Here is a 25,598-nt window from a genome sequence, read left to right as displayed (position 1 = left end):
GATGAAACCACATCATGAATCAATTAGCATTTTGCATTTTCTTTCATTATCTACTCAAAGTCATGCCTACTGCACCTCTAAACATTTCATTAAATCCAATTATACAGCAAACACTCCCAAAATAAACTTAGATTGTATTGCAGTTTCACTTAACAGTATATAAAATGCTGTGTTGTGACAGGTATCAACTATCCATTAGGTACGGAATCAATTCTTCTTAAGCACTACTAACTGCTTGCTTTTCTTGAAGCTAGATCATTCTGAATGTTTCCTGTTAGACCTATGAGTGCAAACATATGGTATCTGTCCTTCTCTGCCTGGCTTACTTCGCTCAGCATGACACCCTCAAGGTCCATCCATATCACGGGTATTAACAAGAAATGGCCTTGACATCTGTATGGTGGTAATGCTGTGAAGTTTTCTTATGTGACTTTAATGTTACCTGCTCTTTGCCAAGATTTCTTTTGTCGGGTAGGAAACTGAATTGAACACTAATGCCCACGTTCATGGCCAGCCGAGGTGTGGGTTTAGCACGGCCACGTGATGCCAAGTTGTGACAAGGGACACACTTCATCCTAAAAGAGTAGTGGTTTCTGCCAGATTCGTTTTGAATCCTGGTCACAAATTTGAAACACATCTGCTGGTTTGGTCTAGGTTCACATTTTATTTCTGTAATTCAATCCTAGAATATACTAGTTTACCCCACATTCACAGTATGGCAGAATCAATCTATCCAAAAAATAAGACAGTTTTGTGTACATGTATGAATTATATTTTATAGGGTTGTTAACTGCCTAATATATAAAACTATATCCATTCCAAACATTTATAAAAGTTGAGTGAAGACACTATAATTGAATTATCTTTGGGTATGTGAAAGAGTTACTTATCATATGCATGCATCTGGGAATGAACTCAGTGTAAGTGATATGTGTTTTTATCTGTTTTGTCTTCTTAGGGCTGGATTGAGATTGTCGGATGTGCTGATCGATCCTGTTATGACCTTTCTTGTCATGCTCGAGCCACCAAAGTCCCACTTGTAGCTGAGAAACCTCTGAAAGAGCCTATATCCTTTCTGGTCATCTTAACAACTGTAGACTCAAATGTAAACATCCTGAAAATGGATAACTCCATTTCTGTACACTCAGTGGATAAACTGAGATGTTTTAGATATTGTGGTAACACTTATTTACACGTATCCAACCCATGTCATTGCTTTTTTCCTGTTCTCATTTTTGTAAACTGACACACCCATTCGATGTTCCGTCTTTAAAAGAAGCATATTCAGAAAAATGCTCTGAACATCTTTTACAGTATTGGCCAATTTTTCTCCGCTATTTCCAAAATGCATTTCCCCACACCTGTACCCACCTTCATGCTCTTTAAGTAAAGGGTACCTGGTGAGTACTTCCTCTGTTAAAGATGAGTGCCATTTAATGGTAGGTGAAATGATAATTTAGCTCACTTGATCTGTAAATCAGTAAAGTAGAAATTTCCGTTCCTTACTAGGCAGTGAGGTTGTGAGCTCACCTTAGTTAGGGCTGTGCCAGTGACAGGAAATAGATCCTATTGTGTTCAGGACATTCAGAAATCAGTACATGGTTAGCAGAGGTTATTATGCTGTGTATCGGTATGTTGCTGATTAGGCCATAGCTCTTTTATCTCATATAAATTTGTAAAAGTCTCTGTTGAACAATGTTTGCCTGTTTTGAGTGAGGTTTGTCTGAATGATTTTGTGGGTAGTTATTTCATTAGCCACCTGAAGTCAGTATAAATAGTATCTAGGATGCCAGTAGAGAACTAGTCATTGTTTAAATCGACGGTGGATTGTTCTCAAGAACAATTTCCCCGAAACAGGTCTTTGTTTTTGGATTCCTTGACTACTTCATACAAAACAGTCAATGTTGTTCAGTTTGAACCCATTAAGGGAGCAATTGGGAAGGCGTATAAGAAGGATGCAAAGCTGGTGCTGGAGTACCTTACCATTTGTGAGGAGTGCTACATTACAGAGATGGAAAAACTGCTGAACGAAAAAGGGTGAGATTTACGATGTGGACTTTTGTTTTTAATTGGAGAGAGAGCGCATGTATGAGCGGGGCAGAGGGAGAGAGCATCTTGAGCAACCTCCATGCCGAGTGTGGAGCCCAACGTGGGGCTCAGTCCCCTGAGTCTGGTGTCATGACCTGAGCCCAAATCAAGAACTGACTGATTACCCCAGGCGTCCCTAAGGTGTGTGCCTTTCTGTGCTCCGGTTAGAGATGTTCTCGCTGCAGGTTCTGGAAGGGTGGGATCGGTTTCTTTAAAAATTTTTGCAAGTAAGTATTATCTCTTGGCTATGTTTATAGAACTGTGATTCCTGAGATTTTGGCATTAGAGCCTGGAAATAGATTTGAAATGAACTATAAAGATCTTTCTTTTCCCCAGTAACTTTCTTAGAGGAGGTGTCCAAGGAAGTGACTGAGGAGTAATTCAAAATGACATAATGTCTCAGTCATTGCTCTTTTCTTGAGCTCTAGAGTGGTCTCTGTAATTGTTTTGAAGCATCAATATAAAAACATTGAACAAATCTGTAAAGGAATGTGATAATATCCAGCACTAAAAAATGTAAAATATACCATGTTTGACAAACAGTAAAAAGTTTCTAAACATATGAAGAAGCATGAAAACATAGCCCATTTTGAGGTCAGTCAAAAGAAACACCCAGCAGTGACAAACGTGATGGAATAAACACATAAGGATGTTAAAACAGTAATAAATAGGTTTCATATGCTCCCAGATGTAAGGGAAAATACGAACATTTGAGGTGAGAAATGGAAATATATATAAAAAAAAGAACCAGTGGACATCTAGAGGCAGTTTTACAAATGAAAATTCACCAAATGGGATTAACAGTAGATTAAACATCGCAGAAAGAAGATCATTGGACTTAAAGGCATAGCAATAGACACTATCCAAAAGGAAGCATAGAAAAAAAAAAAAGACAGGAAAATGTCCTTTGGATCACTATGAGGCTGTCTAACATGTCTGTAATGGGAGTCACAGAGAGGGTATACAGAGAAAGTATCTGAAGATACAGTTGCTCAGAAATTTCCAAATTTGTTACAGATAGTAAACCCAGATTTAAGAAGTTCAAACTCCAACAAAATAAACAGAGGACACCACATAAAGGTACATTAGCATCAAATTGCTGAAAACAATAATGAAGAGAAAAGTCTTTAAAGTAGCCAGAGGAACAAAGCCTCATTACATTGAAAGGAGCAAAGATAAGAAGGCAAACCACAGCACAATAGAATGAAATCTTTAAAGGTGCTTAACAACCAAAAATCCTCTGCCAAGCAAGATACTTTCATACAGACAAAAGCTGAGAGAGGACATTGCCAGCAGACCTATAGGAGGTGAAGGGTTAGAGGAAACTCTTCAGGCAGAAGTGTGGAAGTTTAGCTACCCGAAGAAATCAAGAGCTCTAGAAACAGTTCAGAACGTGGGTAACATAAATGACATTTTCTTGAATTTCTCTAAAAGATAATGTACTGTTTAAAGCAAAAACAATAACAATGGATTATGAAATTTAACAACATACAGAAGTAAAATGTGTGTCATCAGGAGCTCAAAGGATGAGAGCAGAGAGTTGGGAATGTACTGTTGTAAGGTGCACATGTTATATGTGAAGTGGCATAATACTATTTGAGGGTAGACTATGATGAGTTTGAAAAAACACATACAGTGAACTCTTGAGCAATTACCTGGAAAAACACAGAAACCAAAGGGCTGTAACTAATAAACCAATAAGGGAGATAAGATCGAATAATAAAAAATACCCCTGAAGAAGACTGGAGGAGCAAAATGAACAAAGAAAAGATGGGATAAATAGAAAGTAAGTCATGAGATGGTAGCTTCAAGTTCAGCAATATCAGTAATTATATTAAATGTAGTCATCTAAACACTTGAATTAAAGCCATCAACTGTCAGACTAGTTTAAAAAATCAAGACTCAATGAAGTGATTTTACAGGAAACTTTAACCATTAAGTTAGGAGTGGCTGTATTAATATCAGACAAAGTCAATTCAGAACAAGAGAAATTAGTACGGAAAGAGTTACATCTTATAACATTAAAAGGATCAGTTCATCAAGAAGGCATATTACTTCTAACTGTATCCAACTAAAAACAGCCTCAAAGTATGTGAAACAAACCTGACAGAACTAGAAGGAAAAATAGACAAATCAATAATTATAGCCAAAGATTTTAAACCCTACTCTCAATAATTGGTAAGCAGACAAAACAAAAATAAAACTAAGAGTTTGAAGGTATAAACACTGTTCATCAACTCACTTGCCATTTACAGAATACCTGATAACTCAAGAATACATTTTTTAAAGTTTTTTTTTTTTAATTTTTGTTTGGGGGCAGAGAGTGAGGGGGACAGAGGATCTGAAGTGGGCTCTGCTGACAGCACAGAGCCCAATGCAGGGCTTAAACTCATGAACCATGAGATCATGACCTGAGTGAAAGTCAGATGCTTAACAGACTGAGCTACCCAGGTTCCCCTCAAGAGTTCGGTTTTTCAAGAGCACTTGAAAAGTCTTCTATTTTATTTTTTTGTACAGCCTTCCAACTGAGAATGAGTTTTGCATTTTCAAAGGGTTGTTTAAAAAAAAACAGTACAAGAGACTGCATATGGCCTGCAAACTGAAATATTTTGTACTTGGCCCTAGACAATAAGCTAAGTGAAAGAAATTTTACACAAATATGCAAAACTCTGGGAATTGAAACTACTTGATAGTGATAGAAAGCACGCCACTTGTTGATTGAGAGTGGAGGGGATTGAAATCGAGTTTTGGGGTGATTGATTGATTGATGGTGGTTGCATGTGTACATTTAGTCAAAAGAAGTATCACACAGGGCGCTTGGGTGGCTCAGTTAGTTAAGTGTCTGACTCTGATTTCAGCTCAGGTCATGATCTTACAGTTTGTGAGATTGAGCCCCACAACAGGCTCCACACTGACAGCACAGAGCCTGCTTGGGATTCTTTGTTTTCCTCTCTCTCTACCCCTGCCTTGCCTGTGCCCTCTCTCTCTCTTTCAAAATAAATAAAATTAAAAAAAAAACAATCATAAGAATGCTTATAATAAGTTGAAGATATGATCATCCATTTCAGTAGGAAAATTTTTAAACATTCTGGTCTCCCAGAATTAACATCTGTTTATACTAAAACAACATCGTATCCCTTTAAAATGGACAAATTAGAGCACTAGTTAGATATCATTATCTGTTACAAACATGACCACTTTATTAATTATTCTCAAATAATGACTCTGCTCATTTCAGCTTTTTTATAACTTACTTGCTCTACAAGTAGACTGTTCTCACAGAGAGAATATATATGATAATCTTTATGTAATGGAATTTTAAGGCACTTAAACTTCAGACAAATTAGTAAAAATGGAAGAAATCAGTGAGAACCACTCAAAAAAGGCAGGAGATTACTAACAGAACACAGTGCAGCGTGTGCCAAGTACACAGCTCCAAAGACAACCACATGAGGGCTCTCTTTTCCTGGCACTGAGCTGTGTGTGAGCCAAGATAAATCCAAACCAGTTACAATGTGAGGAAATACCTCCTAAGCTGAAAAATAGGTATTACATGAAGTGCTTTGTAAAGGCAAATTCTTAAAACCAGAAATGAAGTAGACAGACCTCAGGATCTGAACACAATGCAGTCTGTGATTTTCGGAGGGATATCAGACAGAATCATTAAACTTCTTTAAGCTGATCATTACCAACAGAAGGGTAGAAGTTTATTTTGGAATAGTGTGGGGCTTTTACAAATTACTTCCTAATAGATGACAAGCTCGTCAGTTTTACATTTGTTGGAACAATAATGAGAACAGTGGACTTTGCCAGCAGGCCTGTTTCTGGCATTTATTTTAATTGTTCTAAAATTGCATTTTTAAAAAAAATTGGTTTTGGCTTTCTTTTCATCTCAGAACTAAAGGAATTTAGTCATTGTGTCACTGGTGGAATTTTATAAGACTAGTCACATTTTTGGGTGCTTCCTAGAATACTGTTTGGTGCCATTGTTGATATCATACTTGATTTGGTATTCCTTATGAAATATTTTAAATTTGACTTCACCTATTTTATCTGGAGAGTTGACCAAGCTGTATTACACCTAAATGAAAACAGTATAGCAGTTGGTAAAACTCCTTTAAAATAAGGCATAAGGATGCACTAATACATAATGTGTTTTCTTTGTAGGGAATTCACTATTGAAACTGAGGGGAAAACATTTCAGTTAACAAAAGACATGGTCAACGTGAAGAGATTCCAGAAAACACTACATGGTAAATTTGTTCAAGTAATTAAACAGACACAAGGGGCACCTGGGTGGCTCAGTCGGTTAAGCGTCCGACTCTTATTGGCTCAGGTCATGATCTCAGGGTTCGTCAGTTCTGGCCCCATGTTGGGCTCTCTGCCGTCAGATTCTCCCACTGCCCTTGCCCCCATTTCACTTGGTCTCCAGTAGCAGTTCTCTCTCTCAAAATAAATAATCACAATCCTTGAAGGTTTTTTTTAAGTTTTAGGAAATAACCATTTTACAGAAGATTTGAAGAAGCAAGATAAATCTTTAATGCCACATCGTAAATCTGATGAATATGTTTAAGGCATTATCTTTTGCCTTTTAAAAAATTTTAATTAATACTGAAAAATAGTTTATAATGCCACCTTTATATTTCATGCATATGAAGAATATCTCTTTGATAAAAACCATCTTTTTTTCTTCATTTTAAGGAAAAGCCCTTTTGTTTCTTAAGCAAAGGAGCGAACTCACCCCTTCTGTCTTCTGTGGCAAAATTAACCTGTTAAAAGTCATTTAGATTAATGATCTTTCATGCTTTTTTAAAAGACAAGGAGATGATTATTTTTTGTAGAACAAATTATATGAATTGGGATATGAGTGTTTCAGAGAATATACAAAGGATGCTTATGGTCAATTGTGGCTGAGTAAAAGTTTCTGGAAACAGAATCGTAAATGGGTATTTGAGAAGGTGCTGCTACTGGAGAGAACAGGCCTACTTTTCCATTTGTGTTTGGCCCGCCCTGTCGCCAGGCTTCCGTGAGCTCTAGAAGCAGTCTGAGCAGTGATGGGAGTAAGCAGGGGCTACTTCTTGCGCTGGGACACTATAGCCACCACTCTGGCAGCTGGTTCAGAACTGTACCTTACTGTTGCTTGGATGACCCAGAAGGATTGGCAGAAAATACCTTGGTCCCATTTCTAAAATGTTACTCTTTATCATAGACAAATAGCCTCCCTTTTAGTCCACATATGTGAATTTTTAGTTCTACTTACCTCCCTTCCCTTGAAACATTCTCCAAGGTTAAGGTCAGTTACCTTAGACCTAGCGCTTTCTTCGTGAATAGTAAGTAATGGCTACATTTCCTGTCTGTACCACAGGTACAGCCTCACCCATGTGGGGCCTCTGGTCAGTGTCTGAGTACAGATTCCTGAGCAAACTCTTCTCTGAAGGCCTCTTGACCCCAAAACCTTAGAAGTACAGTGGCAGTAACCTGGCTTTCTTAAAGAGTTCTTATCAAGATAGCAAGATAAAAACACAAAGCACATGATAGTTGTGTGTAGGAATTGTTTTCGTTAATCTTGCCAGCTGTGGTAGTAGATTTTTGATTCTAGCAAAGTCCTATAAAAGCTCGAGAGTTTTCACGTTTTCTGCAAGGCAAGGCGGATGATGGAGTAGCTGCTGCTGTTGACAGCTTACCAACTGTGGTGTGCTGTGGAAGGAACGCTCCGGTACCTTGTTTCATTTTCATTGCCATACAAACAAAGCACTAAGTTTGGTGAAAACTTTGTTCACTCCAACTTTTCTCTTTAAAGGCATCATGTTTCCAGTCGGCAAATAGTCTCAAGGAATGTTCTGATTTTGTTCTGATGCATGGGATCAATCAAATCCATCCAGAATAGAGATATTTTTCTTGCTAATAAGACTATTTAAGAGAGGTCCTGCCATGCATTATGCAGGGTTTGAGAGAGTGTTACTGGATTTCTATCTCGTTTGCAGTGGAAGAAGTTGTTCCGAATGTAATTGAACCCTCCTTTGGCCTGGGCAGGATCATGTATACGGTATTTGAACACACATTCCATGTACGGGAGGGAGATGAACAGAGAACGGTAAGTTGTCTTGTGCTGTATGCTCTTCTCTTACAGTGTCAGAGAATGAAATTTACTCCAGTACATTATTAATAAGACTCTGAGATGATTGATTAATTATTGGATGTCCTAGTGATATTAACATTCCTCTTTGCGTAAATCTTCACAAAGCAAAAAACTTTCTTATGCTAGCTCACTTGAGCTTTAGGATATGCAGGTATTTCTAGATGCCATTGTTTGGGTCGCCTGGTGCTCTTTATTCTGAGACAGAACATACCACTTTGGGAGACTATCTGTATTTCATCAGTAGGAGACACTGGTACATGTTCTCAGAAAATTGGGAAGAAGAAGATGGCTCAGAGAGTTTAGCCCAGCCACATAACTCTATCTGCATGGGGGCAGTGTTAAAAGGAACTTTCTCAAACAGCATAAAATTGGGGGACCTTAGGGTTAAGGTTCTAGTCCAGAAATACTGATTCACAGATCTAAGACGCAGGGACCTATATTTTTTTATAAGAACCCCAAGCAAGCCCAGTGTGAGAGATTGACAGGCAATAAATTGGGCAGTAGTGTTTGCGGTGTAGCCCTCCTAGTATTCAAGCACTGCTAATGATAAAGTGTTTCTAAGAAGTCTTCATTAACTCCCACAAGCTGTCTTTTGACCCTGATGCTTCTGAGTCACTGCTCCATGCCTTCCACTTTATCTCTTCATTCTGCTTTCTTCATCTTTCTTACCTCACAACTGCTTGCAGAAATTATACTCCTTTAATTTATAGGCAGAGATTTCCAGGAAGTCAATCAGAAGACTGGCTAGAGTGGAGAGACTATGTATGTCAAATTAACTGAATGAAACATTCTTATCTGCACGGCCATTCTACAGCTGCATGTGCGTGATGCTAGACATCAGCTCTCTAGTTCTTTCTAGGGCGTTCAACCTTGAATAGTAGACTGACAAGTTCTTGATGCCGGTATTTTTAAAAGGCTGATATACTCTTGGTAATAAGGTGGTAAGTAAGGTAATAAACTTACTATTTTATTCTCTGCCCTCATTGCATCTTCATTTCCCGACATTTAAGCAGTTAGAATCTGGTCTAGACACCAGACATGTAAATATAAGGCATGGTTATTCTTGAGGATGACTGCATACACAAAATGTTCTTTTTAGATACCAAGTTTGCTTCAAGCATTTTCTGTTTATTTTTCTAATAAAAAGATTTTTCAGAAATCTTTTAGCTGTTTCTTTGAATCTAACATTACTGTTATAACTAGAGTTTTAATAGAAATTTTATAAGGGCTAAGCAAAAATAAATTAGTGACATGTTTTATGACTTGCATAGGGATTACCCTCATGAAGAGAAATTTGAGCAGACTCTGGGAAGCCCAAGATGTTTCAAAATTATTAACATAGTCCCTTAATCCATTTTCCTATACATTTGGTATAAAAACATTGCTAGTGAGTTTAAAAAATTATTTTTCTATAAAGGCAGTCCTTCTCTCTCACATTAAATAGAAATATCACAAGATAAGAGGAGAGGTGGCCCAGTGGTTAAGCATCCGTCTCTTTTTTTAAAAAATTTTTTTATGTTTTTTATTTATTTTTGATACAGAGAGAGACAGAGCGCACACACACACACACACACACACACACACACACACACACACTAATAAACATTAAAAAAAAGAAAGAAGAGGGGCGCCTGGGTGGCTCAGTTGATTAAACATCTGACTTCAGCTCAGGTCATGATCTCACAGTTTGTGAGTTCTAGCCCTGCTTCAGGTGAGCTCTGCTTCTCTCTCTCTTTCTCTTTCTCTCTCTCTCTGCCCTTCGTGTGATTCTCTCTCCCCCTCTCTCTCTGCTCCTCAGTCACTTTAGCCCTCTCTCTCTTTCAGAAGAAAAGAGAGAAGAGGAATAGAATGGGAATGTTCTAGAATTTGGGCAGTCATGGAGTCTACCGTTTACTTAGAGCAGGCTGGTCACCATTGCTTGGTGTTCAAATAGGCTTTGGAGGGTGTAGCTGTAACCGATGTCAGTCATTTTTATGGAACCTGTTCATTCTGAGGTCTATATTCTTGCCTTCCCGTGCCCCTTTTATACAAATATTATTTAAAGACCGGTCTCAGCTCTTATTTCCAACTCAAAATGGTAGACTAGTTTGCTTTCCACAGAATATCTTGGCTTTATTTCCGAGTAACTCTGGAACCTATTTCAAGAGCAGTTGAGGAGGGTTGTACTTTTTCTTACAGGTGTACAAAACGTCTCTTTTTGTTTTATATTATTTATTTTGGATATACATTTGCGAGCTAATTAAACTTGCCTGTGTTACCTGGTCACTAAGACTCATAGATCCTTCAGCTATGCTGAATTTCTTAAGGGACAGAATTGGATTTTGTGTTTCGGCACTACTAGTTACTATTTGATGATTTAGTGGAAAGTTCCACAGAAAGAAGTAAGGCTTTTATGTGGTACCAAAAAATAACCATCTTATATAGTAGCTTTCTGTTTCTTATTTTATTTTTTTAATTTTGAGAGAGAGAGAGCATGAGCAGAGGAGGGGCAGAGAGAGAGAGAGGGAGAGCGAATCTCCAGCAGGCTCTGTACTGATTTGGGGCTTGAACTCATGAACCGTGAGATCATGACCTGAACAGAAATCAAGAGTCAGGCGCTTAACCGACTGAGCCACCCAGGTGCCCCTGTGGTAACTGAGTGCTTTCACGTCAGTCAGCTTTTTATAACAGAGCTGTGAGGTGAGCAGAGCAGATGGTAGATGTGTGCTTTTTAGATGAAGAAACGAAGATCCAGAGTTCACTAAGGTGGTTCGAATTCAGATCCTTTTGTTCTGTCTTGACTTCTGTCTTCTGTCACACTGCTTTTCATGTCATGTTTTCTGGTATTTTGATAATGAAGGTTGGACATTACTATTTCTAAACTAATGTATTGTTTTTTTTTCTTTTTAAACCATGTAGTTCTTCAGTTTCCCTGCTGTCGTAGCTCCATTCAAATGTTCGGTCCTGCCGCTGAGCCAAAACCAGGAGTTTGTGCCATTTGTCAAGGAATTATGTAAGCACATCCAGTTGGGTGATCTCCAGGGGAGCACTGTCAAGTAGACTCGATTTTAGGAAGCATATCTTTTTTTTTTTTTCCAGTGAAAATACATATCGAATAAAGAATACCTCTAGGTGATTTTAACCTCTGCTCGTATTTCTAGAAGAGAGATGTTTGCTTGTTCAGGATGTTTTCTCCTAGCATTTGTGTTAGGCAGGGTAGGACCCAAATGTCAGATTTTAAATACCCTTGCTTGTCTTCTTGACCTCAGTGCTGCTCCGTCATCAGGGACCCTGGGGAATGTTAACAACCTTAGTGGGGCCTGCTTGCACTGGACCCACAGCACTGAAAGGGCTCCTTCTGGTCCTCTGAGGGGGGGCCCACTTATTTCAGAGTTGGGAAATGGGAAGAGTTCATTGAGTTACTTGGGGTCGCCCAAGTAGAGGTGGTGGTCTAGACGGCTTTGGACTAGATCCTTGTTCCCCTGCAGCTATATGAGGTGTGGGTAGGACTCAGGGGTTGGACTCCAGCAAGCCACTCAGTAAACTTGGGGGTTTTTCTTTCTTTTGCAGCTGTTCCTTACTGCTCTCTTGTCTCAGTCCCTTTTATAAATTTCCTGAGCTCATATGACAACATTTAGATGACATTAGGACTTTGTCCATTTTTTATTTTCAATGTACTTAATATGTTTTGGACAGCGGAAGCCCTGACCAGGAACGGTGTGTCTCACAAAGTAGACGACTCCTCGGGGTCTATTGGAAGACGCTATGCCAGGACTGATGAGATTGGCGTGGCTTTTGGCATCACCATTGACTTCGATACAGTGAACAAGACCCCTCACACGGCAACTCTGCGGGACCGAGACTCCATGCGGCAGATTAGAGCAGAGGTGGCTGGCCTTCTCGTTGGCTTTTTTTTTTTTTTTTAACATTTTTATTTATTATTGTGAGACAGAGAGAGACAGACCATGAGCGTGGGAGGGGCAGAGAGAGAGGGGGAGACACAGAATCGGAAGCAGGCTCCAGGCTCAGAGCTGTCAGCACAGAGCCCAACATGGGGCTCGAACTTAGAGCTGTGAGATCATGACCTGAGCTGAAGTCAGACGCTTAACCGACTGAGCCACCCAGGTGCCCTGGCATTTTTAATCTTAGAAATGTATACTGGTGCCTTCTGATTTGAGCAGGGTTTTGTTGTATGTATGCTCGCCCCCCCCTTTTTTTTCATTTGAATTTTAATCATAGGCTTATATCAGAGCACAGATTCCCAAATCCCCCTGGTTTAATTATGAAAATACCCGTTAACAATTATCTAATATTTTATAACCATTTGGCTCACTCTGGGCTCATTCTCCAGCAGTTTGCTTTTATGTAGTTTGTTTATTTGGGCAAGAGAAGTATGATCCCAAGTGGTTGCTTCCACAGTTTTACTGGCAGGCTTTGGCGGGGGGGGGTTGGACATTTTGTCTTTCTAGTCTATCTCTGTATAAATGTGTACATGAGTATGTCTAAACTTTTCCTGTTAATCTAGTCAAAACAGCCAATAATGTTTCAGTCATTTTACTGAATGAGAAGGGATCATGGAGATACTGGGAGGAGTATGAAAGGGTAGGGAAAGAACAGCCACTTTAACTGACAACTGCCTGACTCATTTGTTAATTTTGAGGAGAGATTTTTAGAGTACCTATTGTGTGCTCTGCTCACTACAGAGAGTTATGAATAGGGAAAACAAAAGTAAGAGACTGTTTTTTTCCAAAGGAGTTTGTAGTCTAAGTCCTGGGTTTCTGGTTTGTCTTTCTCTAAAACCAGATCTGGCTGCTCTGGACCTATATTCCCATCTGATAATGATTCTCAGAATGGGGTCCTGGGACCGGCAGCGTTCACATCATCTGGGATTTTGTTAAATAAGCAAAATCTTCCCCTCAGACCCACTGAATCAGAAAAGGGGGTGGACTGGGAGGTTGTAGATGGATAGAGGGTGGGCATGAGTGTTTCAGTAAGACCTCTGGATGAGTCTGATGCACGTCCAGTGTAAGACCTGCTGCTGTGTGGTAGCCAGTGTTCTGTTTTGGCTGAGGGACAGCTGGCCCCCTGGTTGGGGCTCTCCACTTTGCCAGTCTCCCCTCATTCGTGTTACTTGGCTAGCTCCTCTTCTCAGGCTTAAATTTAACACAGGAAGTAGCTTCAGGTGACACAAATGTAAAATGATTAGGCAGGGCTCTGGGGGAGGACTGAGTGATCCTGGGGGGCCGGTAGACATTCAGGGCTGGGAGGAAAGCGTGAGCACAGGCCTGGGAGAGAAGTCAGTATAATTCAGGAGGTGTCAGTGGGAGTGATGGAAAACATTCTGTGGGGACCAGTGTGTAGAGGGACCTTGCCGTTAGTTAGACACTGGTTTGGCTCCCTATCTGGTCTCCTGAGTTCAGGGTGAATCTTCTTTCTGACACTTTAATCAAGTTGGTTGATTCCTGGAATTCTCCTTCCTTTTGCTCCAGGTCTCTGAACTGCCCAGTGTGGTCTGCAATCTGGCCAACGGCAGCATCACGTGGGCTGATGTGGAGGCCAGGTATCCCGTCTTTGAAGGGCAAGAGACTGGTAAAAAAGAAACAATCGAGGAATGATGACAGTTTTGGCGACTTTTGACCACTTGTCCTAATAAAAAAAAGAATAGCTCTTATCACATCCACGTTACAAACAGCATTGCATTTGCTACCGGGGACTGCATTTTCTCCTCAGTGGCTGCCTGACCTTACCCCACAATTAAAGTCGAAGGAATTCTGAACAAACTTGTAATCCATTTGCTCATGTTTCTGCAATTTCAGCGGAGCTGTTTTCCCCACCGTTCGGTAGACATGTTCATGCTTAATGGCAAACACAGTTAATACATTTTTTTCAATTAACAGCTGTATTCAATTAACAGCTGGGGTAAAAGTTACATACCATAAAACTCACCAGTTTTAGGAGTCCATTCAGTGATGGTTAGTGTATTTTATAGCGTTGTGCAAACCATCACTGCAGTCCAATTTGAGAACATCTCCATCGCTCCAGAAAGAAGTTACATGTGCACTTAGCATCACAGTTCATTTCCACCCCCAAGCAGCCACTCACCGACTTTCTGTCTCTCTAGATTCGCTCTTCCTATTCTTTCTCTTTTTCTGACGAAGTGATGCCTTGTGCTAGAGAGACAGCATTCCCCGAGCAGCTGGAACGACGAGACGAGGAGAGGCTGAGGTGGGAGGGGCGGGCGGCAGGGGCACTGGGTGGGGGGGCACCCGAAGGGGAGGCAGCTGCTGCCATGGGGGCGCAGGGCTGCCAACCGTAATGCTCTGCTAAGTCTCCGGGGGGGAGTGCATGAGCAGAAACCTGCTGTTACAAGGTGTGCTTGAACTTGGCTTCTCAGGTGGCCCCACAAATCACTGACCTCCTGATGCTGGAGGAGCCCCACGCACCATGCGTGACTTGGCAGTTCTCCACCGTCCTGGGGTCGTGATTCTAGCCAAGTAGTTTTGGGCTCAGCTTTTGAGGGGCTTTACTTACGTTACGTTTTTGCACAGAACACTCAGAATACATGTATTTATTTGTTAGGAAAATATTCAGGGATGTGTGAATGTGAACAACTCTTCCCAGGGTTAGGACTTCGTCTAGCGTCTCAGCCTCCTCTCAGGCAGTGTAGGGTGGGGACAGGGTGGTCTCCAGAATCTTTCCTCTGCCTTGGGTGTGAAGAACAGTTGACGTAGTGGGTCTCCTCCCAGAGATTCTCATTTTTCTCTCCTCTCCGATGATGCTGACCACAGTACTGTACATAGTAGGTATTCAATGAGTAGACTTTGGATGAATCTTAAATTTTTGAATGAACCTCTTGGGGAAGAAAGCCTTTTTTTTACTGAAGCTTATTTCTCTTTTGCTTAATAAAAGCATTCGTTATTAACTTAGAAGGAACTAGATTTTGAATAAGCTGAGTGTCCATTTTCTAGGGATTTCTCTCACCTATTTCTTATAGCTCTTGACTTGGTGCATAATCTAGCATTCTCGCGTTGGAGCTGGGGGTTGTCTTTCCTTTTTCTCATGGGGTTCCTTTTCCAGCAAGTACCTCCGTAGTCAGTCAGTCATCACCACCTCAGACGTTGCTATGAACTCATTAATGGTGAAGATACATGTAATCCATAGTGGAATCTGCCTACTTTGGATCATAAAGGGATTAGAAGTAAAGCCATTCTCATTGGCAAATACATCTGTCATGAGTTCAGTGCTGGATATTAATTCTGCAAGCCCTCCCTTTCTCAGTTCTCCACCCCCGCCTCCCCCCGCCCCGGGCAGTGCTTGGTTGCTCCTGAGAGAACACACTCGGTCTCTGAAAGTGACTGATGACCTGAGTGGGGACGGTGGGCCAGGAGCAGAGCTTGATTCGGAGCACAAGCAGGTGAAGAGCCGTCTTCCGAATGAAGAGACTATTTACACGTGCGCGTTTCGTGCGTGCACACACACAACACACCTCTCTTCTGTTCCAGCTCAATGTGTATTTAAAGCCAGGGTCTTTCCGGCTTGATGCACTGTGAGGCCTTTTTATTATTTGTATATTTATATGTATCAGCTAGATCAATAGCACTGTCTCTCAGAGACGTTACCCTTGTTCATCACTTTCTCCAAAAATAGTGACGGGGAAGGGTCAGATATGAACTGGTTTTCGTGGACTGTACGTAAGAAGGCATTAGTTTGGAACTTAGGTTGGGTTTGAGGGTGTTTGAACACACAATGAGGACTTACGTCAGGTGGCCTGTGCCCGGCTTCTGCAGGAGCTCAGAGCCTTAATATGGCTTAGCAGCTCATGGTAGTGAAACACTGAATAGAGATGGAGGTTCTGGGAAAGGAATTTATTGCCAAGTCATAAAAATATAGAAAAGGCCTTACTACTTGGGTGTGATGGTACTAGAGATGTCATGTCAAATGGCTGTCTGTGACAAGTTGCAAAATTGTTCTGTTCAATAAATCACTTGAAATACATTCATTTGAGACCCTTATATTCTTTTCCCTAAACCAGTGTAAACTTAGGGGAGTGGTACCAACTGCTTTAGCCAGTGGAGTCTATTCATGAGAGAACTGGATGCCCTGGAAATAAATCCGAATTCTCTCTGGATATAGTTGCACAACCTTCTATCACCAGGAAAAGCTAATAGTTCTTCTGTATCTCTTAGTTGGGGCTAAGTTGGAGAGGCTTTGATAGCATTGCTCACATTAAAGAAACCTGCACTGGCATCTTTGCTGATAGTCTGTTTAAAGGCAGCTTTTAATTTGGCATTTGGCCAACGCCACAAAGAAATTTAGTTGATTCAGTAAGTGAATAGATGAATAATTTTGCTGTGCCTCAAAATTAACCTCTTCCTGCCTCTTCAATAATTCTTGCTTATTGGATGGCCTCTAAGCAGTAATTGTGTTATAACTATGTGGATGGAATTAAGGTCTCTTTGGAAACTGGGATATAATTTGGGAGCTTGGACAAGAATCGCTGGAGAGAAGCAGCCTGTGGCCGCGCCCTCCGGTCCAGGAGCCCTGCTTGTGTTTGTGACATGGTGTTCTCCCAGCCGGATGGTAGTGTTCCTGGCACGGGAAAGGGTATCTTTTTAAATCCGTGGCAGCAATAAAAGATGTTAACCCCAGCTGCACATTAGAATCACTTCAGCTTTAAAACAAACACCCATGTCTCTGAAACCAGCTTAAGAACTTTCTGCAGGGTGGGGCCTGCACACCAGTATTATTCTGAAAGCACCTTGGGAGAGCCACCGCTGACACGGATGCTTGAGGGGGGGCCATAAAGAGCCTGAGGCCCCCGCCTCCAAACTGGGGAGGGGCCTTCTGAACCTAGGGTTTTTGACAATACGGGTCACGTCAACACCTAAGTTTCCAGAAAAGATGAATCTCACAGGCACTGTTTTTGTGATACTCCACTGAGGTGTCTCTTAAATGTGCACAAACCCTGGGCATCTTGAGTTGGGGGATGAATTGCCCCCCCCCCCGTCCCCGTCCCATTTGCCCCCCTGCTCCGATTCTGTCCAGAGATTTCGGTGAAGTGGCACAGGGTTTCCAGAAGGAAAGGCACTTTCGTAGGGTATTTACCATGTGCCAGGCTGTGTTCAAAGAGGGTTCCTCTGTGTTCTGTCTTCTCATCCGTATAATAATTTAAGCAGTATTATTGTCCTTTCACATAAAAGGAAAAGAAAGCTAAACCTTTTCAGGTTCAATCAGCTAATTGAGGGCAGAACCAATTTTGAACCAAGTTCAAAGTACATGATGATGTCCCTATGCTGACATTTGTGTTTTGCTACTTTCTATCTTTCATGACTATGAGTGTCTTAAGTGTCTAAGAAAATGTTGCCTTTAAAGAAGGGTTTCAGGATATCTAACCTCAGTGAAAGGTAATCCACATGTTCTCCAACAGCAGCGGGAACACGTGGGGAAAGCTTGAGCCTGTGCAATCAAAAATGGTAGACCTTGAGCTGAGAGCCACCTTGATCAGGGTCTTAGAATCTCGGACTTGGCTTTTTGGCTAACTGGATGGGCTTGTAGTCTGTAAGGGACAGGACTTCTGGAGAAGCCTACTAACTTTACTTCCTGTCCTAGTCACTATCCTAACTGCACCCGAGCCCTACTCAGTCACTTACTACAACGTTTAAATCCTTTACTGCATATCATCTTGCCCTACAACTCAAGACCCTTCCTTCCAGCCCCACACTTTGGAGTTTGTGAACAGTGATTCTCAGCCAGGATAGGAAGTCTAGTTCTATCAGTGATGACTTATGTTAATAGAACTGTCTGTAGGTCTTGCCTGGAGGAAGGTGTTGTGCACACTCGAGAAGATGAGAGAAGGTGCAAGAAGACTCTAGGCTTGCCATGTGCTACAGAATCGATACTTCCTGTCTCCATGCCCCTCACTTTCTGTCCTCGCCCACCAACTGCTTAATGCCCGAGCTAGAGACGCTCTTCCCCTTCTGTCGTTCCCTCCCCTCCCTTTCTCTTCTCCCCTCACCCCTCTCCTCTCGCTGCACCTCTCCTTCCCCTTTCTTCTCTCTCTCATCTGGCACTTGCTCATCTTCCTGCTTTTACCACTTGTTTGCTGTTCAACATAAGCCCTTTTGGGGGATATTTGCCAAAAAGAACATAACAGTTTTTACTTGGCATCAGGAACTTCTTTCAGCGCATTCCTGTTTGCCTTGATACCTGGATTTACCCAAACCATTTAGGTATCATTTGTGAGACTTTAAGATTCTTTTGTCTGGGTCAGGGCTTGTGTCAGGGACCGAGTCAGTGGCCCAGGCAGTTAGTTAGGGCATAAACCTGTGCACGGCTGGGTGACGCACGGTGCTGTGATGAGTGCTGAGGGAAGTGTTATTTATAAAAGGAACCGTAACGTAGGGCCCTTGCTTGGAGAGCGGAGAGGTGAGTTGTCACTTGAGTCACTCGGTCCTTTTGCTATTGTCTTTGGGGGTTATTTCCTTTTCTGAGAGCAGAATGAGTGCAGTTTTTACTAAATCTGCCCATGAGACAGCCAAGTGTGTGTCTTTCCCCCTCACTCCTTGAAGTCTGCTGTCAGAGCTGGTTAAGGGCAAAGTTCCTGTCCTTGGCCTAAATTCTCATACCCACATGGGAATCGGGCTCCGACACTGCTTACAGGTAGTGTGACCTTGGGCAGTTTGTATAACCTAAAGTGACAAGCCTTCACCGTTACAGAAACTTCACATCCTCATTTAAAAAGAAGGCAACAGCCCTCTGCTGGCAGAGCTTCAGGTAGATAGATGGACCCGTGTGGGCCCAGGGGGGTGGCTGGCACTAGTGTTAAGTGGAAAAGGCCAATGAGTGAGCCATTTCTGGCTTGAGTTTTAAGCCTAGGGCCGCTCCAAGCTGGCCAGAGAGGAGACTGCAGAACGCTAACCCAGAACTGGCTTGGGAGGTATCTATCCTCGTCATGTGCAGTTGGATTTCAAAGAGAAAGGGGGCTGTTTGAATTAGCAAGTGTCCATCCACTCTGTGGGAGCCCGGACTCTGTCATGCGTGTGTTTGGAGCAGGGACAACGTAGCCAAGATGCACTGTGGGGGAGCCCTCAGGGGATTGTGGTTCGTTTTGGTGTTTTCCCTACCATCTATCATTGTGGACTTTCTTACCATGTGAAATGCTGGCTTTCTCTTGAGAAGGTGAATTTATAAGAACATTGTGCCCAGGGAGACAATTAGACAAGCAGGGCCGGGTAGGGAGCAAGCGTGCAGTGGGTGTTCAGTTTCCATGAGTGATCGATCTCACGGAGCCACAGGCTTGCAGGATGCCGTTGGAGGGGGCTGTACCGGACATAAGGTGGAGTGCATTCGGTGATGACCCTCTATGCCTCTGTTCCAAGCCACAGCCTGAGCCTGAACCAATGGAAGCTTCATGAGTGCGAGGCTGGGAAGAGAGAGCCCCTCTGGCTTTGGGAGGCAAAGCTCTCTGCTTCCTCTTGTAATATTCTGGACTTGGTGCAGAAGTGAGCCCATGTAGAATTTTCCCAGACAGTATCTGCATTTGTTCTGTCTTAAAACTCAATCACCAACAATTAATGCAAAAGCAGTTATGCTACCTAAAACAACTTAGGCTAATTAAAACCTTTTTTGGGGTCACCAAAACCCACTGTTCTGGGTACAAGTTAATTGGTAGCTGTGGCACAGCAAGACTGGGGGAAAGGAAAAAAAAAACCACCAAACCACTGACAAGCTTTAAAAAATCCTTATTAGCATTCTTTTAAAAGTTGAGACCTGGGCCGTCTGGGTGGCTTAGTCAGTTAGGCGTCTGACTCTTGATTTCAGCTCAGGTGATGATCTCATAGTTCGTGAGTTCGAGTCCCGCATCAGGCTCTGCGCTGATAGTACAGAGCCTGCTTGGGAATCTCTGTTTCCCTCTCTCTGTACCTCTTCCTCTCATGCTCTCTCTCTGTTTCAAAAATAATTAGGGTGAGGTGGTCACAGTGGGAGACGCAGCTAGCCAAGGGTCTTGTGAGCCAGGGAATGAAGTGGGGGAGGGAGAAAGACCTGTGGGCTGGTGACTCCCAGGGCCTTTCTGTGTGAAGCACTCCTGGAGCCTGTTAAAAGTGCGAATTCACACCTCCTGGGATTGTGTGCCAGGAGGTCTGGAGTGGGCTCAGAAACCCGTGTGCTTCTGACACAGGCAGGCCTGAACACCGCCAATGCAGGAAACTCTGCAGTTAGGTACGTTAGAGCGTCTTCATTTTATCTTGAGGTCATGGGCTCTTAAATGTGGGTCTGTGGTTCTTTTGAGGATTTCTGTAGAAATTTTGTGCACTATTTAATGCACAGTATTTGTACATTTTATACATTTATGTTTCTTTTTAAATTTTTATTTATCTTGAGAGAGAGACAGAGAGCGAGTGGAGGAGGGGCAGAGAGAGGGAGAGAGAAAATTGCAAGCAGGCTCCACACTGTCAGCACAAATCTCGATGCGGGCCTCGAACTCACATTCTGAGAATTCATGACCTAAGCTGAAACCAAGAGTTGGATGCTTACCGACTGAGCCACCCAGGTGCCCCTATCTTTTTCTAGGTAAGGAAGAGAACCCATTATAATTCCAAGGAAGGGCATTTTTCTGTTATTCCTTCAGATGTAAATGTTGAGAAAAACAAAGTCAGGAAAAGTATGACTAAGAACAAATCATCTTACAGCCTGTGGCCCACTGATGCACACCTGAGACAGGCAGAACATGACATTCTTAAAGGGTCTCATGACTAACATCTAGATTTACTAGATAATACAGGGTAGCCTTATCTTGACAATAGCCAGACCTTCAAGGTCCTGTAAACCTCACCTTCAGCATACACAAATTCCTTAGAGACTCAGGTTTCCTTCGCCCCCACTAACTAGAAAGAATATAATTAGTCACTCCATGTAGTCACAAGTGCAGCTCTCTCGGCCCGTGGGTCCCGTCCCTGTGCTATAATAGAAGCACCTCTTTTCACAGGAAATGTCTCCAGAATTCTTTCTGGACACTCACACTCCACGATCCCGAATCATAAAGACCTTAACATTTAGGTGTGCAACCTTGAGGGGTTGCAAGTGGGGGGAGCCAAGCATCTGTTTCACACTGAGGACTGAGACAAATCTGGAGCCTCAGGGCCGGGGGAGTTCATGAACCAAGAACGAGAGGCCCAGACTCCATAGTGCATGTTTGGAAAGCCCCGAAAGGACAAGGTATTCGGGCCAAGCAGGAAGAGTAAGGACAGGAGGCGTCTGCTCATGGGTCCACCGCCAGCCTTCTCCAGGGGACACGGAGACGAGAATCGGGGAGAAGCAGGAAGGAAAGACAGGTCTTTGGGTTTCCCTGTCTTCTTGAGCAGAGGGGCCTCCGTGGGGACATGTGATGCCGGACTGTTTATCACACGTGCTTGGGCCTCCGTGAGCCAGAGGAGGCCTCCCTCGGTGCCCTGCAGATCCAATTACCAAAGCACAATTAATTACTTTCTTGTTTTCACAGCAGAAGCACAGTTAGTTCTTCCAAAGTGCAGCAGCTAACGTTCCGGGGTTTCTGTGGCCCTGGCTTTCATCCTCCATTTCTCCAGGCGGCATCTGTGGCTCCTGCTGCGTCCTCAGACAGACGTGGGGTTTCACGTGTGCTTGGGAGAGGTGCTTCCACTCCTCCAGGATGGGGCGCCAGGCACAGCCCTAGAGCACAGGTCCGGTCGGCTCGCCTGTAGGAAGTCAGGGCCCATCAAGGCCTGGGGGCCCCTGGGCGTGAGACTATCAGATGGACCCCTGCAGGAGAGTCTTAGAAAGATGTAGAGGTGCTCTTCCAATTTCCTGCCTGCATGTGGAGAGGCGGATGCCTGCAGGCTGGGCCTGGGCCCTGGTTCTGGTGGTGACGGGAGGTATGGAGCCGGAGAATGGGTTTTCTCCCCTTTGCGAAGCGAATAGACGTCTGAGATTCTTCGTGTCTTTGGTCTGTCCTGCTAACCTGTGAGTTACTAGCTCTGGGTGGAACAAATACGAAAGGCCAGTTTATTCAGTGAATATTTCTAGAGCTCCTACTGTGTGCAGAGGAGTGTAAGTAAGGGCACGTGCCTGGAGCAGTTCCCAGCCTGGCGGTGGAGCCTGGGGATGTTTGCGCTGGGAGCTCCTAGCGGGGATGCGTCTGACTGAGGACGCTGGCAGGAAGGCTTCCTGGAAGAGAGGGTCCTGTAGGATGGGCGGGATTTGCTAGATGGGGTCCGCTGTGGTGGTTCTGTGGCAGGAGACGCATGCTACAGCTCTGCAGGAGGGCCTCAAGCTTTGAGCAAAGAAATCCCTTCCAACAAAATCTGGGAGAAGTATTTGGGGCGGTGATGGGGCAGTGATCTCAATGCGCTGCCCACCCATTCCTCCTGCTAACTAACTTCTCTAAGTGGGGCGGCTCCCCCGGGAGGTTAGCAGCATCTCTGGGGACAAAGCCTGGAAGTCACACTAAGCATATTGATGGATAACTTTGCATGTTTCATGCCTGCCTCCTTCCCTTCCATTACAGCTGCCTTCCCTTAGAGGTTTCCAGAAAGGCAGGTCGGGTCCCCCAGCTTTCCAAAGTGTTTGTTGGGAGAAAGAGATGAGGTGTTTCCTTGTTCGATGGCTTCCACACCAGACAGCAACAGAAACGCCTGGGGGGCTTGGTAATGTGCAGATTCCCAGATGCCGCCCAGTGTGGAAATGAGGGTTCCCGAAGTCTGCTCTTAGAGAGCAACCCAGTTGGTTCCGATGAACCACTCAGGTTGTGTTCTCAGAGCCGTGGGCCCCTGGGCAGGCTCCCTGACTGGAGACACAGCTCTTTTCCAGACTTCTTCCTGACCCTGGCTGAAGTGCTGCTCTAGGAAAGGGCTCCCTTTGGGCCTTGCAGCCCCCAGGCACACCCTGTGTCAGCCTCAGACGTGTGAAGGGGCCACCTGTTTTGTGACAGTCCCCTTCCCACCTGCTGCCTCACTTCCTGGATCCAGATGCCCTGGACTGGGGGAGAGGAGGAAGGAATAGGGGAGGGTGTCCGAGATTCTTGTGTCCCCCAAACCTCGTCTGGCTTGGGGCCACCATGCGTGTGGGCTCAGAGGTGTGGAAAAAGCAAGGAGCTGAGGAAAGTGCCTGCCGCAGAACCTGCCTTGTTTTCGGTCCTCAGGCCCTACCCTCTTCTCCCCTCACCACGACATGTGGAAACACATTATAGGTCCAGCTGGGCAGAGACTCAGAGCACAGATCATCCCTTCTGCTTTTTACTTTGTACCGTCTGGGAGCTGTTTCTTCCCTACTAGACTCTGAGTTTCTTGAAGCAGGAACCTCGTGTGATTTGTGGTGTTATTTCCACACGTGGCGCAGAGGGGTGTTCAGTAAACGGGGGATGACCAACTGATGGACGCAGGTGCATCCAGTGTCCGGGTGCACCTGTGCAGGTCTCCAGGGGGCTCTCTGTGTCCACCTGGACCTCCCCGTGTGGCTCCAGGAGTGTGTGCCTCCATGTCTGTGAGGCTCTGAGTGTGTCTCTGGCTACGTACCTCCACATGTTGGCGGTCACGTTCTGTGAGCCTCTTTATTCTGCTTTGTCCGTTTTCTTTTCTGCTGCTAGGTAGCCTCCTTCACAGGAAAGGAGGGGTCTTGAGGCTTCAGCCCACAGGTAGCACTTCCCCCACAGACCCTCCCAGCTGGGAAATGTCACGTCACCTCCCACGTCCCACCCCACAGGGGCTCCACACCTGCCATGCCTGCTGGCATCCCTGCCCTCTACAGGCTCCTCCTCCAACAGGCACCTCGTGTCCCCACTTTGCTACCTGTCACGCAGGTGCACTGCCTCGCAATGGACCTCTCCTGGTTCAGCCCAGCCCAAGTGCCAGGCTCCCAAGGGCCCTGGGTAGCCAAGCCTTGGCAAAGCTGACAGTTTTCAATTTGGTTTTTCCAGCCAGATTTAAAGAGGACTTAATCAAATGGCTGACACATAATTTTTGATGATGGATCACTATGCAGTTTTTGGTGTACATCTTGGGAGTTCAGAGAACTGAGTGACATCTACTTATTCATGTGACATCTACTTATTTATGTGCAAAGGCTTCTCAGTGTGTGGAGCTATAAAAATGGGGGAAAAAAAAGAGAGAAGATACTGAGTCTGATCATTCCAGCAATAAATATTCACTCATGGATTCATGAACAATGAAATTTCTATGCATTAAGATGTGTTTTCAATACATTTTCCTTTTGAGGTTTAACATTTTACTTCATACTTTCAGTGTCTGTGTTGTGTCAATCAATTGTAACAACTCAATCTGGAAGACGTTTTCAAAAAACTCCCACAAATTCTGGTCACAGAAAATATTTCCATTTCAATTTCTAAATATGTTTTGTGGCAGAGAAGTACGATAAGGTGAGCAATGAAAGACTTTCTACCATAAAAAGACTGCATTACTATAAAATTCTATAGAGGAAATAGAATGAGGACACAAGTTCAAAGAGAAAAGGAACGATGTAAAATTTTCCACTGTTGTGGGGCACCTGGGTGCCTCGATTGGTTAAGCGTCCAACTTCAGCCCAGGTCATGAACTCACGGTTCGTGGGTTTGAGCCCTGCGTCGGGCTCTGTGCTGACAGCTCAGAGCCTGGAGCCTGCTTCCGATTCTGTGTCTCCCTCTCTCTCTCTATCCCTCCCCCGCTCACACTCTGTCTCTCTGTCTCTTTCAAAAATAAATAAACATTAAAAAAAATTTCCCACTGTTGAAGGAGAGCTAGCTGGTTAGCGTGTTTCTTTAAACAGATGAGGGTGGTTATTCAATGGTTGTGTTGGGATTCTGAATGATGTATTTTAAAGTGTTGTGGCAGTTTTATTTTAAAATGTAAATATTTGCCAAATGCCGGATATCACTCTCTTGCACATTAAAAAATGTATGTAAAAAATATTAGAGGTCAACTTAAAAAAATGCAAGATGGGATACATGATTACAAAAAAAAAAAATGTGTTCGGGATATTCCTAGAGCAAAAGGCCTTTTGAATCCTGGCCTGATGGCCCCTGGGTCCCTTGCGTTCCCACCCTCTCCTGGAAACCCCCTTATGGTTGTTGTTCCCAAGACTGTGGAGCCTTGTCTACACCTGCCTCTGGGATTTCAGGACACTGGCCTTTGGGACAGGCTGCGGCATGCTGCGTGAGCTGCACCTGTCCTCTGTGCTGCATGAAACTGTCCTCGGTTGGGGAGGAGCGGGGGACACTGTCCTGGGGGAACAATAAGGGACAGGCCTGCAGACACACAGGTCAGAGACGGAGAACCAGCCCCAGGCACCGGGCCATGGGCTCTGCCAATGAGCATGGCTCCAGCCCCCCATCCTTGGCCACAGCACCCCTTCGCGTGCCTGGCTGACTTGACCTGAGGGGAGGCCG

The 25,598-nt window shown here is 43.8% G+C and overlaps 1 protein-coding gene across 1 annotated transcript in view; it reads left to right on the top strand.

The window, feature by feature from the left end:
• GARS (glycyl-tRNA synthetase) overlaps positions 1-13,993 on the top strand; it is a 45,555-nt gene extending 31,562 nt beyond the window's left edge. The window contains exons 11-17 of the mRNA XM_029925606.1: positions 959-1,066; positions 1,892-2,037; positions 6,256-6,341; positions 8,073-8,182; positions 11,126-11,219; positions 11,903-12,093; positions 13,696-13,993. Of these exons, the coding sequence (XP_029781466.1) occupies positions 959-1,066; positions 1,892-2,037; positions 6,256-6,341; positions 8,073-8,182; positions 11,126-11,219; positions 11,903-12,093; positions 13,696-13,821 (861 nt within the window). The 3' untranslated portion in view covers positions 13,822-13,993. The remainder of the gene's footprint in view (positions 1-958; positions 1,067-1,891; positions 2,038-6,255; positions 6,342-8,072; positions 8,183-11,125; positions 11,220-11,902; positions 12,094-13,695) is intronic.
• Positions 13,994-25,598: the final 11,605 nt, after the last annotated feature.

This window comes from Suricata suricatta, chromosome 2, assembly GCF_006229205.1.
Source record: "Suricata suricatta isolate VVHF042 chromosome 2, meerkat_22Aug2017_6uvM2_HiC, whole genome shotgun sequence".
Taxonomy (NCBI): domain Eukaryota; kingdom Metazoa; phylum Chordata; class Mammalia; order Carnivora; family Herpestidae; genus Suricata; species Suricata suricatta.
This window is presented reverse-complemented; position numbering and strand designations above follow the sequence as displayed.